The sequence below is a fragment of the Zeus faber genome (genome assembly GCF_960531495.2).
Source record: "Zeus faber genome assembly, chromosome: 20".
Taxonomy (NCBI): Eukaryota; Metazoa; Chordata; class Actinopteri; order Zeiformes; family Zeidae; genus Zeus; species Zeus faber.
Window position 1 is genome coordinate 4,063,234 of NC_137207.1, and position 13,898 is coordinate 4,077,131.

At 42.3% G+C, this 13,898-nt stretch overlaps 1 protein-coding gene across 1 annotated transcript in view; it reads left to right on the forward strand.

Moving 5' to 3' along the window:
* rab40b (RAB40B, member RAS oncogene family) overlaps nucleotides 1-13,898 on the forward strand; it is a 34,549-nt gene that overhangs the window by 11,382 nt on the left and 9,269 nt on the right. Inside the window, exon 2 of the mRNA XM_080021035.1 lies at nucleotides 9,729-9,789. Coding sequence (XP_079877161.1) covers nucleotides 9,729-9,789 — 61 coding nt within the window. The remainder of the gene's footprint in view (nucleotides 1-9,728; nucleotides 9,790-13,898) is intronic.

A 13,898-nucleotide genomic window follows, 5' to 3' on the forward strand; every position in this document is an offset into this window, starting at 1 on the left:
GCCTCACACCATACTTTCTCTCTACTGCCACCCGTGGTTTCTGAGAATACTGCAAAGGAGAACGAGCCAGCTATAAAACGCCCTACGCTGGCAGCGTCGCACCCCGCCTGTGAGGAGGTATAACCAGGCCTTAAGAAGCAGCCATTCAATATATTTGTTATGTACACTCTCCTCTATATGCTTATGTTGGCGGCAGGGTTTACCTCTGCTGGCGAAAATGCAAAGATCAGGACACACGCAAAAAGTGAAAAGCAACCTGAATTTCATAATCCAGCTAGTTGGGTCAGCAAACTGTCAATATGGAGGAACATTCACAAAATGAACAGTAGCCTTGGACAAAAAATCACCCCACCAACTCAAGTGACCAAGAAAAAAACAAGTTCAAATCACTAGATGGCAAACTTTCAAGAGAATAATTTCTCTGTCTCAGGGCGAAGACCGTAAACCCGGCTGTTGAATCGAAATACAACAAGCAGTATAGAATGGAATTCTAGGCTGTGATGTGATACGATTTGCCACATTCAAAATGGTGGTGAGGTGAGTGGCAGAGGGATAGAGCAGATGGACAGATAAAGACTGAGAAGGGGTGACTTGGATTTGAATAAGCCTGGCATTAGAATAGTGGAATGCAGATGACAACCCAGAGTTATATTTTAGGTAAGACGCTTTGACACATTCAAATATTTGAGATGGAAATCGAAGTTAGTCTCCAGCACAATTCTGCCACCAATTTCCTCATTACATCAGCTGAACTAGTCCATTGTCAAAAAATCGAAAGATGGGATTCACCATTGATTTGTGGGTCAGATATGTGTACTTTTAGTAGGCCTATTTCTCACAAAATGTCAATCTGCTGTTCCGTTTTTCTTTTTTTTTGCTTTTCAAATAGTGCAATACAACCCAGAAACATTCATACACTGATTCTGATATACAATCAGAGATTTCCTCCCCTCCCAGCCATAGTCTTTCCCGACACCCCGCTCCAACAGAGCCCCACCTCTATTGCACCATAATTTCAGCATTCAAAAATCAAGTCTGTTTTACATACAGATCGGCAGACAATGAGTGACAAAAAAACAGAAAGAAAAGAAAAAAAAGAAACAAGAAAAAAGGGGAGGGGGTATTAATGGAGGTAGAATGTCAGTAGAGTCCACTTTGTATACGTAAGTCTGAAAAGGCTAGAGAGAGATGGCTAGAGGACTGGGTCAGAGCATCTCCAAAACGGCAGGTCTTGTGGGGTGTTCCCAGTATGCAGTGGTTCGTACCTACTGAAAGTGGTCCAAGGAAGGACAATCGGTGAACTGGTCACCTAAGGCTAATTGATGCACGTGGGGAGCGAAGGCTAGCCCATCTGGTCCGATCCCACAGAGGAGCTAAGATAGCACAAACTGCTGAAAAAGTTAATGCTGCTATTATAGAAAGATTTCAGAACACACAGTGCTTCACAGCTTGCTGTGTATGGGGCCGTGTAGCTGCAGACCCATGCTGCCCATGCTGACCCCTGTCCAATTGGTACATGAACCTCAGAATTGGACCATGAAGCAATGGAAGAAGGTGGCCTGCAGACCACTGCAGACCACGTACACCCACCCCTTCATGGCAATAGGGGTGTACTTGGTGATGGCAGTGGCGTCTTTCAGCAGGATAATGCGCCATGCCACACTGCAAAAATTGTTCAGGAATGGATTGAGGAACATGACAAAGAGTTCAAGATATTGACTTTGCCTTCAAAATTCCCCAGTCCTCAATCTGATTGAACATCTGTGGGATATTCTGGAACAAGCCCCATCCATGGGGGCCTCACCTCGCAGCGTAAAGGTTTGCACTAATGTCTTGCTGCCGGATACCACAGGACACCTTCAGAGGTCTTGTGGAGTCCATGCCTCAACGAGTCAGGACTGGCATGAGGAGGACCTAGACAATATTTTTGGGTGTGTCTGTATATATATACATACACTGTGTGTGTGTATATGTATATATGTAACATCGCCAAGTACATTTTCATATACAAGGTATTTCTCATGGTGAGGATTGGTGCTTGTAAGAAATATTTTATTTGGTTTTATTGAATAAAGAATAGCCAAATATATAAATAGCCAAAAAATACTGTCTACCAACATACAGAATATACAAAATGAAGGATTGCTAAATATAGCTGATCGCCCTGATGATCCTCTCCATAATCTACTGCAACATGTGCATTTCAGCTAACTGTTATCTTTTTGACGGTTCATCAGTGCTAACTTTCTATCCTTCCCTTGCTATAAAACCATGGCAAGCAGCTCAGAACTCCATGGTACAGCTCCCTGTTTATCTCAAAACGGAGCAGAGTCCATTTCTTATTTTATCCTATCTATTTTTTAACATCTGCTTTCATCAGGCTTGGGATACAACAAAGGGTATCTGTATGCCATTGCATCCAAGACCGAGTTAATCTGCAAGTGGAGTTCAAATTCTCAACCTGCAAAGCCAGTATTTTATTAATCTTCAAGAACTGCTTGCAATAACTCTGTCCTTTGGACGACCTGTGGGATGAAATGAGCACAGCATTTCTGTTATACATGACCACTTCCAATCCCCCTCTTTGGAGAACGACCTTACTAATCATAATTACTTCACCAAGAGGGGGGAAATCACCATGGATGAGACAAACATAGAAACAGAGTCAGACAACATGTATTTGACAAAACATAATGAATAAAGTCGATGAGAATTGGACAGCAATTACGGCACGTGGCCTCTTCCTGTGATAGTTATAGCAATGAAGGAGAGGAAAGGAGAAGGACACAATCAGGAGGGTGTTCCTGGGTGTGTTGGAAGCAGATGCTGGCAGTGTGTGGTGTGATGAGACCACCTATTTGTGCGTGATGTGTCCACCCATGAGTGCATGGGATTGGTCCCAATTATATCTGGTGTATGAGGTCAGAATTATATCGGAGTGCCTCCAAGAAGCAGGAAAAGGCCTCGCAGCTGCCGACTGGCTGTGCAGCCATACAGACACCTCACAACTGAAAAAAACCCCTCCAAGCACATTGCACGGCAGCCACAGAAGAACCCTCATCCCACAGAGAAGCCAAGAACCCGCAGAGCAACACCCACGCACGACCCCGATATCCTATTTATTGTTTTTCTAAAATTAATTCTTGGGAAGAGAGCACGACGGAGGGCAGATACAAATCGGAAATTTGTTTACATCACAAATCGGCAAATTTGTGCACCTGTACATTTAAAGGAGTAGCAATGTGCGCAGTTATGTAATATTATTTGCATTTCCACTCCATATGAGGATGCGTGCGTGTTTAAACACTGTTTGTGTGTGCACCTGTGTTTGTGTGCGTGATCGATAGGAAAGTCAAGAGCATGGCTTTTGCTGCAATGTAAAGATAGAGTATATATTTAAATCCTGAGAGAGCAGACAGCTCCTGATAATTACTGGAATAACAGAGATGAGCCATTTGCACCCTTTGTTCCCATGGAGGACATGTCTGACAGCAGCAGCAGGATATTTGAAGCGTGTGCGTGCGTGCGTGCGTGTGTGTGTGCCTGACAGAGGTAGTTAGCACTAGAGCCCAACTGATACCAGATTTTTGGGTTCGATGCCGATCCCAATTTTATCGAGTCCTAGCCCACAGATTTCAAATTTTTTGACCGATATTTTGTCAAAAAGTGAAAACATTTTTAGATCAGTTTGAAAAATGTCTATTTTATTTAAGTTTCAATATTTGAGAACATTTAACTTATAAGCAAACAAATAAATAAATAAAAACATGCAAAGATCTTTTTGATAGGTTAAAAAAAAATGTAAAAGATGATATTTAATTACATTTTTTCCTGAGTTTCAGTAAATGCATCATCACTTCCGAAACAAATGAATTTTCAGAATTTCCCATGAACGCATTGCTCACTGGTTGTGGAGCCATGTCTAAACACGAGTGTAAACAAACATGGATGTATTTATATTGCCTAGTCGGACTTCTGCTCTTAATTTGGTGACTAACTTAAAAGTAGTGTAAAACAGACAAGTAAAGGATAAATAATCAATGTTCTTCTGTTTCTTGTACTTATTTAAAAATAGAGACACATCGGCTTCATAACTGCCGATCCGGATGTGGTCAAAAAAAGTCAAATAATGGCCAATATTTTGGACAAACTGATACATTGGTCAAGCTCTAGTAAGCATTGAATCAGAGCTGACACCCACTGGAAGAGGAAGGACATGCTCTCTGCCAAAGGATGTTTTGAATAACTGGGAATTGATAACCCCCTGCCCCTTGGATCTTTGGCTCTCTCAGCTGAGCTGCCAGTCAAGCGTGACAAGATGGGGATCCCGTCTTGTTGGGAAATCTTGACCCTCATCAAAGTCACTTTAAAGGATAGGTTGGACATTTTTCAACCCAGGCCATGGCTGTAATTGTATAACTGTTCATAACACAACCTTGCCGAACGCTTTAATGTTGAGAAACTTACCACTCTGCTGCAGCTTCTCACTGGGTTTTATTCTTGGGAAACTTACCACTCTGCTGCAGCTTCTCAATGGGCATGAATGCAGTCCAATGGGCCAAAAGTTTTAAAGTCTTTTATTTATTTTATTTTCCGATATTTCCATCATTGAATGAAATAAAAAATCCTGCAGCCCCGCCGTATCCCGCAGTGCGCTAAGCTCCACGCCGCTCCGGACACCACGGTGTGTTTCTCTGTGTGGCTCTGTGTGTTCACCTTAGGTTCCTGTAGGCTGCTATACGCAATAGGGCTGAACGATTAATGTAGTTTAAACCGACATCGCAATTCAATAGAACACAATTTTTCAAATTGCCAAGGCATTTTTTAATGTTACACAATCTCACCAATGATCCCTCTCTGACGGTACCGAAGATGCACGCCAGAGTTTCTGTTATTTCCGTCCGTTTGACCGGGAAAATCTGTTGTCTATCTGTAAGTCTGTAAGTCTAACATACTTTAATCTCTCCGGCCATGATGTCTGGTGAAAATAATTCCCCCTAGACACAATTTAAATATGCGTTGGGTGATAAAACAATAATGATAATTATCGACATAATTTTTTCCTCAATGTCGAAATTAAATAGACTCGATCATTTTGATAAAAAAAAATCTTCAGATCTGTTCATTTCCATGTTCGGCAAGTTTCAGCAGAAAGCCAATCAGTTTGGACGATCTAAAGCTGACCTTTGACTTCTAACCAATCACATTTGTCAATATAGAAATGAGCCCCAGCCGCAGGTTGCGCTTGCAAACACACACACACACACACACACACACACACACACGCACGGAGCAGAGGCAGCGGCAGGGTCCAAAACTCGGAGGAGAAGCAGGAAGATAATGTACCGTTGACAGTAGGACCACATACATCCATAGTTTGGAGTGTTTTTAAATGCAGGTACTCCTCACTTAATGACCTACCCGTTTAACCACCATTCGGACCGACAACCAGCTCTCCAACCAGTCTGTATTGTACGCTGTGTACAATACCACGGCATCTCAGCATCAAGCATCTCATCGCGCATCACCCTTTATATACCATATACACTTTATATATTATATATACTATATACACTGTAACACTGTGTACACTATATACATCTCATCACCGTCCTCAGTCTCATTCCCGCAGTCTGTCAGTATTCGCTACACTAGCGTTCGCAGTTCGCATTGGCCCCCTTAGTGTGAATTAACACGGGTCCTCGCTTATCGACCAATTCACTTAACGACCTGGTCCTAGGAACGGAACTCAGTCGTTCAGTGAGGAGTACCTGTATTTAAGTTCCAACCCAAAGCAGACAGTAAATATCCATTGTATTGTAAAATATGTCAACGAAACGTCCCGACAAAGACGGACAACACCACAAACTTTATTATTTATTCAGACCTACTTGCCATATTTTTTATTTTTTATTGATTTGATCAAAAATGTATTTAAGTGAAATGTAAATGAAAGCAGCGGCACTTGTTACTTATTGTTCCTGAATGGAAATTATTTTATTTCAAGTCGTAATATTCGTAATATTTATTTATTTATTATAAATCTACATGCCTTCATGAATTCATTACTTATATAGCCTGCCTATCAATTGTTTTTAAGCTCAATAAACACAAATAATATTTGACTGGAATTTCTCCCATTTGTCCGGTACATTGAAGTCTTCCAGGAGATGTGGACCGGCAGCAATTTTTTCTATCAGAAACTGTGATGCGCACGCCAGCGATGGGGTGCCTGCGAACTGTGCGCCAGAACAGTGTCTTCTTTACGTCTTCTTATGGAACTAAACCGTACGTGATGGGGACTCTTTCTCTGTGACTCTTTGACTCTGTGACTCTACCCTTTCCCCCTGCCGAAATAAGCAATTGTTGTGCTTAATTAGGGCTACGGTGTGCTGTGCGGGGTGTGTGCTGCTTGCAGAGCCCAGAACACCTGTGGAGTCCGGTGGAACGTCTTCCACAACACTGCGTCTGTTTTTTTTGTTTTTTTTTACCTTTTTTTTAAATTTAATGAGCATAAAGCTGTCCCTGAGCGCACGGAGCAGTACTCAGACAAAGCTCATTTACTTGTGAGCACAAAGAGGATGTATGTGGATGTATGTGCTCTTTTACAAATTCAATAGTTAAATAAAGATATGTTATTCATATCAATTCATGCATCTCTCATTTCATCAGAACACGTAGGCTTGGGAAAGAGCAGTTCATATGACTGTTGGTCATACTATACAATTGCAATTGCAATATCGGTCAAAAAAAAAATGTCGATTATTTTTCCAAATCGTTCAGGTTCTCAGAACAAAACTATAGATGTATTTATTTTATTTTCTGCACTTCCGTAATTTAATGAAACAAAAAAGCCCCAAGCCCTGCTGTATCCCGCGGGGCTCTAAGCTCAGCACTGGTCCAATAGGTCACTTTAATACCCAAAAAGTAGGGTGGGGGGTGTGAGGTGTCAGCCAAAGCTTACTTTACCAAGGGGGCCGTACCGTGAAAAAGTTTGAACCCTGCTCTAAACCCCTCTAAAAAACCCTGCTCTATAATAATGCTGTCTCTGACCTTATGCCTTCCAGTTTGCAACTAGTGTGTTGGGCGCTCTGACTCGGCCGCTCTGACTCATGGCATCTGGGTGAGATTCAACAGCGATTTCATCATCTCTCCGCTCTCTGCGTCTTGTTTGTGCTCGAACCTCCCGTTGATGTTGTGCTGTTCTAGTTGTACCTATTGTGCAATATGTACATGGATGCACACACTCAGGAATACTAACCAAGACAAATACAGTTTACTTGCATAACTGTTTCTGCAGTATGCAATGCGAGGATTTGACTATTTGCCGGGGGATGGCGTGGAGTAGAAGCGGGCTGGACGGAAGAGGGCCAGGCCAGCTTGGCTATTTCTATAGGCAAGATAGGCGGCCGCCATCCTGAGGTGGGCGCGGGGAGGGAGCGCACTGTTTTTAGTTGTTATATTTGGAGGGAACAGGGCTCGGGTCTCGGTGTTGCTCTCCCCCATCGGGCCGCACGAAGAGCTGTGTCCGGGTCTGTTGTCCAGGCGCGGACAATTCACACATAAAAATATATATTTATGATTCCATTCCATTTATGATTCTATTTATGATTAAAACATTTATAGACATTTTGTATTGGTCTTTCAAAAAACTATTCAATGCCCTAAAAAATAGAATTACAGTCTGTGAGAAGACTCTCGCCAATGCATTGCATATGCTGCTCCCAGGTGTGACATAATGTGGATAATGACATCATCCAAGTACGCAGCAGCATATGCCGCATGCGGGTGCAGCACCTGGTTCATGAGGTGCTGGAATGTGTCTAGGGCCCTGAACAACCCAAATAGAAATGTACAAAACTGGTACAAACTTCCAGAGTGGAGAAGGCCGATTCTTTTCTTAGACGCTGGAGACAAGGGAATCTGCCAGTAGCCTTTGGTCAAACGCAGTGTCATGAAAAAGCAGGCCATGCTGATCCAGGATTTTGTCAACTTGAGGCATTGGATAGGCATTTCATAGAGCCGTATAGACTCATCAGGCTTGGATACCAGCCAAATGGGGCTACACCAGTCACTGTTGGACTCCTCAATCACTCCCATATCTAACATGGCCTTCTCTGTCTGCACCACCTTTCTTTCGTGCTCAGGCAAGGGATAGGGCAGTAAAAGTGCTGTTACCCCTGGGGACGTTTAGATGTGGTGAGGGTGGTGAGCCCTGGCAAGGAGGAGAAAACAGTGTAAAACCGTCGTTGCAAGTAACCTCTTCTCTCTGGCCCAGTGCGAGATGGTCATCACAAGGGACCGGGGTGGGTTGATTTGACTTTGGGACCTCCGACCTCCAGATCTCTCTCCACTACAGTTGTTTGCAGAGAGACCAGGGCTACCTCCCTCCACGCTTTCAGGAGGTTGAGGTGGTAAATTTGGGTAGTCCCCCATCCTGTCTGCGTGCATAACCTAAAAAAAACATCCCCCACTCGCCGTTTCACCACAAAGGGTCCTTGCCACTTCGTGAGTAATTTGGAACTAGACGTGGAAGGCAACACAAGGACCTTACCTCCTGGTGAGAATTGTCTCAGCTGAGCCCCTCTGTCATACAGGCGACGTTGCAGTTCCTGCAGCAAATTCTCCCGTGACAATTGCCCATGTGTGGTGAGTTTCTCAACTCTCAACTCCAGGACATACTGAATCTAATTTTTAGTTGTGTTTGGACCTCCCTCCCAGCTTTCATTAAGTAGGTCCAACACCTCCACCACCACCAACCCACTTATCCCAATTTCAGCTATCCTCGTGAATAAACTTATTTTACTGATCCGTTCCACCAGACCATCTGTCTGGGGCTGGTACACCCTGATCCGAATGGAGCGAACACCCAACAATTTATACAGTTCCCTGAGTGTGCGTGACATAATTTAAGTGCCATGATCAGTCAGAATCTTTCGGGATTCCAACTGGGGGGGTGAAACAGAGCCTGCACAACACTCTTTGCAGTGATGCTACGCAGGGGAACGACTTTGGGATATTGTGTTGCATAATCCTCGAGCAATTGCGTAACCTCATCCTCTGTTTGAGTGTCACAACTCACCCTGTGAGTGGGCGCTGCACCAGTAGACACCAGTTGACCATCAATTTTCATTACCTTGTCAAAGACTGAGCGCAGGGTGTCGTCACACGACTGTTTGAACGGTGAATCGGCCTTGGGGCTGACCTCAGGAGCCTGTGTGCTCTCCCTAGGAGGCCCCTCTGATCCCGACAACCGTGTGTCTCCACTGCGCACTGCACACCACCCACACGTCTCCGCCGGTTGTCAACGCGCCCCCACTACCTCCCTAACTAGTCTATGAAACCCTGGCAAAGTCGTTAATAACAGGGGGCGCATGAGGCAGGAGATAACCGCAGCCTTCTTTCCTTCTTTCTTGCTTTTTACCCCGACAGCGAATTTACATCGGTACTACTGGGTACTTGTGATTATTCCCTTACCTTATCTCCACCCATGATGCCTCCATGAGGGCCCCAGGCTGGACCATAGCTGCTGGTGGAGCACCAAAATGACAAGACTCAGAGAGAGAGAGAGAGAGAGAGAGAGAGAGAGAGAGAGAGAGAGACTACCTGGATACAGTATACATACACAGTATGACATCAATTTCCACCTCCTCTAGGCCCCTCCCCCCTCATGTCAATATTGTGCCTCTAATGACCAAAGCCCCTTTTTTTTTTTTAATGTGTTTCAGGAATAGACTACAAGACAACCACCATCCTTCTCGATGGAAGAAGGGTCAAGCTGCAACTTTGGTAACCACTCCACTCAAAATTCAAACTCACACAAACAAGCTTAAAGGCTATCCTTATCCTAAAGCCTTTTTTCTTCTTCTTTAGTTATTTAATGGTTTTTTTTTCTATGAGGCTGCAATGTTTTCCAATGCATCAATTCCACAGTCATAACGCTAATTCAGTTGCATAAAGTGCTGTGGTGTTGCACGTGTCCCATTTCTTTCTTCATGGAATAGTAATACATTTCAAAAAGAGCAGAGAAAGTTGCGTCCGCCACGTGAGAATGCAAATAAGAGGTGCATTATTTTGTATACAAACGTGACGCGTACGACCACTGTTACTGAACAGCGAGTTGCGAGCTTTGAATTTTCAGTAAAAAAAGCTCCCAGCAAAAACCCTCCTGATCTCCTCTCTGATCCATGGATCTCGTGAGCTCCCGGGTTCCTTGCCAGGGTATTATTTTTAGAGCGTCTTTGCTCCTGGCTGAGTCGTGTTAAATTATTCATCTGAAACTTTGTCTGATGTGTAAGCGGATGAGGCGCTTTAGCTGTTCACCGTGGAGAGGAGGGTGTTTAATGTTTCCCCCTTCTCTCCTTTGCCCTGACCACATCAACAGGCAGTGAGCTGACATGATGGCCTGTTAACCATCTTTTAGTTCAGTCCAATGTTACCTCCATACTAACAAAACAAACTATATCAAACCACAATGTCGAACCAAAGACTAAGACAACGCCTTCACTTTCCACGGGTGTCCCCCTACTGCTTTTAGGTCTGAGACTGAATAGCCTACACTATGTGACTCTACACATAGTGTAGGCTATGTGGGGTCTTAAGAGTATTAAGAAGCATTCCATTTAGTATTCTTTAAATAAGCCTTAAAAGTATTGAATTTCATTTCAATGTATTTAATTTAGTTGACAAAGATCTTATGCTCAAAGTAGACTTATTATGCTAATTTTTACACAAAGTTAATATAGGTCTCTGAGGTCACCAAAACGTGTTTTCAAACTTTTTTTTCCTGAAAATACCACTGAGATTATGCATTCTAGCTGTTCTAACATAGCTCTTTACCATTCTGTTCCAAACGGGCTGTTTTTTTGTGGGAGGAGCCCCCCTCCAGATGCCCGAGTTCTGTGAGCCAATGGGGTTTGAGCACAAGTTCCAGGTTCTGTGAGCCAATGGCGTTTGAGCATGGCTTTGGGGTTTTGTTTTATTTACTCTGTAACGTTCGGTGTTTTCACCTTATCAGTCCACCAAAATGTGTTTCTGAAAAAAATTGAGCTGAGAAATAAACAATCCAGTTGCTGAATCATCACTCATATTAGAACTTCAAGGCCTCATTTGAAAGTTTGTTCAGACATTGTTTGCCAAGCTTGCGGGGGACACAGACACCGCACCAGGACTCTCGGATGCTGGGATTTTTTTTTGTTCATGTAAAGGTTGTAAAATAAAATAAAATAAATACATCTACAATAAAAACCCACAAATTGTATTCAAATTGTATTGGTTTTGTTTGGAGAAACGCACTATCGCATACTTTTTTTTAGAAAGAAACACAGCAAAATTGTTTTTTTTTCAAATACTTAAATTTCCATCTGCCATCCAGGTGGATCTAGAGAAGTGCAAGGTGTTACAAATGTGTAGCTGGACATACTGTGTGCACAATGTCCTTTTGTTTATTCCTTCATTAGTTCGTTCAATGGAACCCGGGCCATTGCTGACCGAAACAGTTTGTGCAAATGTGCACAATGTGCAAATTAGCTTCAGTTCAAATAAGAGCTTTTGTGACCAAAAGGCGCTATGTGAGGTCATGGAGAGGGGTGGGGAGGGGTGCAAAAAATACGCATCTTTTTCATTTTATGTTATTAGAGTACACACACACACCTCACAAAGCTTTTGTGTATTTAATATAAATGAGTATTACAAAAAAAGTTTTATTAAATTTAAGTACATGGTAAATAATTATTATATAGGGCTTAAAATCCATACTGATTTTCCATTTTATCCTTCATACTCTTTATTATGGCCATGAAGTTGGCATTACATTTAATTCTAAGTGGTATTCAAAAGGTCTTAAAAGTCTTTCATTTAACTTGGGAACCCTGGGGCTACCCTGCTCTACAACAGCAAATCTTCTATTGTCTTCAGGTTCTGGAAGGTGCTCCATCCAATGCTTTCATGCTTGGATTTTATGCTATAGATGTTTTTTTATCGACTCCAGACAGGCTCAGTAAATACATTTTAATTTTCAAATATATTGCTTTTGACAAAATTTGGGAGAAACTCTAAGAGGGCGGTTCCGCGGACACAGGTTAGGCCAAAGTCACACTTTTAATATTGACTAATTGAAATCACCTCTCTCAGTCATGGTTTGCAATAGTCTCAGATTTCCATTAGAGCTAATCTAGTCCAAAGTGAAGGCTTAAATTAAACCTGGCCGGAGGCAGGTTTATCTTTGGAAGAATGGATGTGGCCTCCAAGTGAATCTTGACAATAGAGAAAATGGATTATCTTGACTAAGACCAGCACCAAGACCAGACAGAAGGAGTCAACTAGTCCCTCATTATCTTAGTCTAGGCCAGTGGTTCCCAACCTTTTCGGAATCGCGGCCCACTTGAAAATCTCAAAAGTGTTCGCGGCCCACATCCGACCAGAAATAATACGGAGCCAAACAGTGCGTTCTCAGAGGACGTATATTTTAACAGTCATATGCATTCTCATACATACAGTGCAGTAGTAGTAAAACAAAAAAAGAGGTGGGTTAAAAATAACCTTATATCTAAATAACTTTTGCGTAACGGTATTTAGTAAGCGCTGTCTGAAGGGCACAGTGTTTTGAATGTAGCCTAACGACTCACACCAGCGCTGATAAAACGAACAATAACAGGAGCACATTAATATTAACTCACCTCATGAGAAGGCTGATGTTGCATGGCAGACACCAAATGCTTGATGTCTGGCTTAAGGGACGACAGTCTCAGCCGCAGATCTGGCTGAACATTCACATTCATTCTTGCCTTGATACTCCTTGAGTTTATTATCGAAAAATTCAAGCAGCTTGGACATGTCCTGTTGGTGTTTTGTCTCCAGGTGACGGCGCAGTTTACATGGCTTAAGAGCTTAGTTTGATAAAATCTCAGAACACACCACGCACAGCGGTAATGGTTCGTCTTCCGTGCCTGTCCAAAAAAATGCCAATGATAAATATCCAGCGCTATATTTTCTCCGAACCTTTCTTTTTTGTTTGACAGGTAGCACTGTCGTGCCTGTCCGATGTCCCAACGGGACTTGGCTTGTGAATGATGTACCAATGGCTTCTTCGCTTTTCAGTGTGTCTGATGCGAGCCAACCATCCATTTTGATTATCACCGCAAGTTCAAAATGTACAGGTGCACGTCGATCGTGGTCCGGCTTGGACGTAGTGCGCCCTAACATAAGTTTGCATCTATCAGTGAAGATGCATTTTTGAAGGTTTTAAAGAAAAAATACCATGAAATGATTTTTTTTTTCTTAAACATTTAAAAACGTTTTTGTAATTTATTCATATATATATATATATATATATAAATTTAATTGTATTTTTTTTTCAATAAAATCAATGTGTTTTGCCCATGATTTGGCAGCCCACTTGCAATACCCTCACGGCCCACCAGTGGTCCTTGGCCCATAGGTTGGGAATTGCTAGTCTAGGCCTTCCTAGTCTAGAACTAATTAATCTTAAATAAAACAATATCTCAGAAAGGCTTTTAAATTCTTGACTAATTAAAGAAGGATTATTTTAGTCCTGATTTAGACTAAACGGTGTCTGCAAAGCCGCCCCAATATGGATAAGCAAATATAGAATGGTGGTTGTCTAAACTTGCAATAGTATGAGATTTTATTCAGTTTTTTTTTTTGTGAATTGCATGTCTGTTCCTTTGGTTTACTGTTTTTGTCCAGCCCTGGTCTTAATAAGTGACGGGTTTATCTCAAATTCAAATTCACTTCCTTAATCCTTCATTAATTATTAAGATATTTATAATGTTTTTTTATTATCTATTATTTTCAGTTTGTTTTTTGTTTTTTTCATTTTTGGAAACTAGACAACCTGAATGACAAAAACAAGCAGCTGTGTTGGTTAAGGGCGAGCT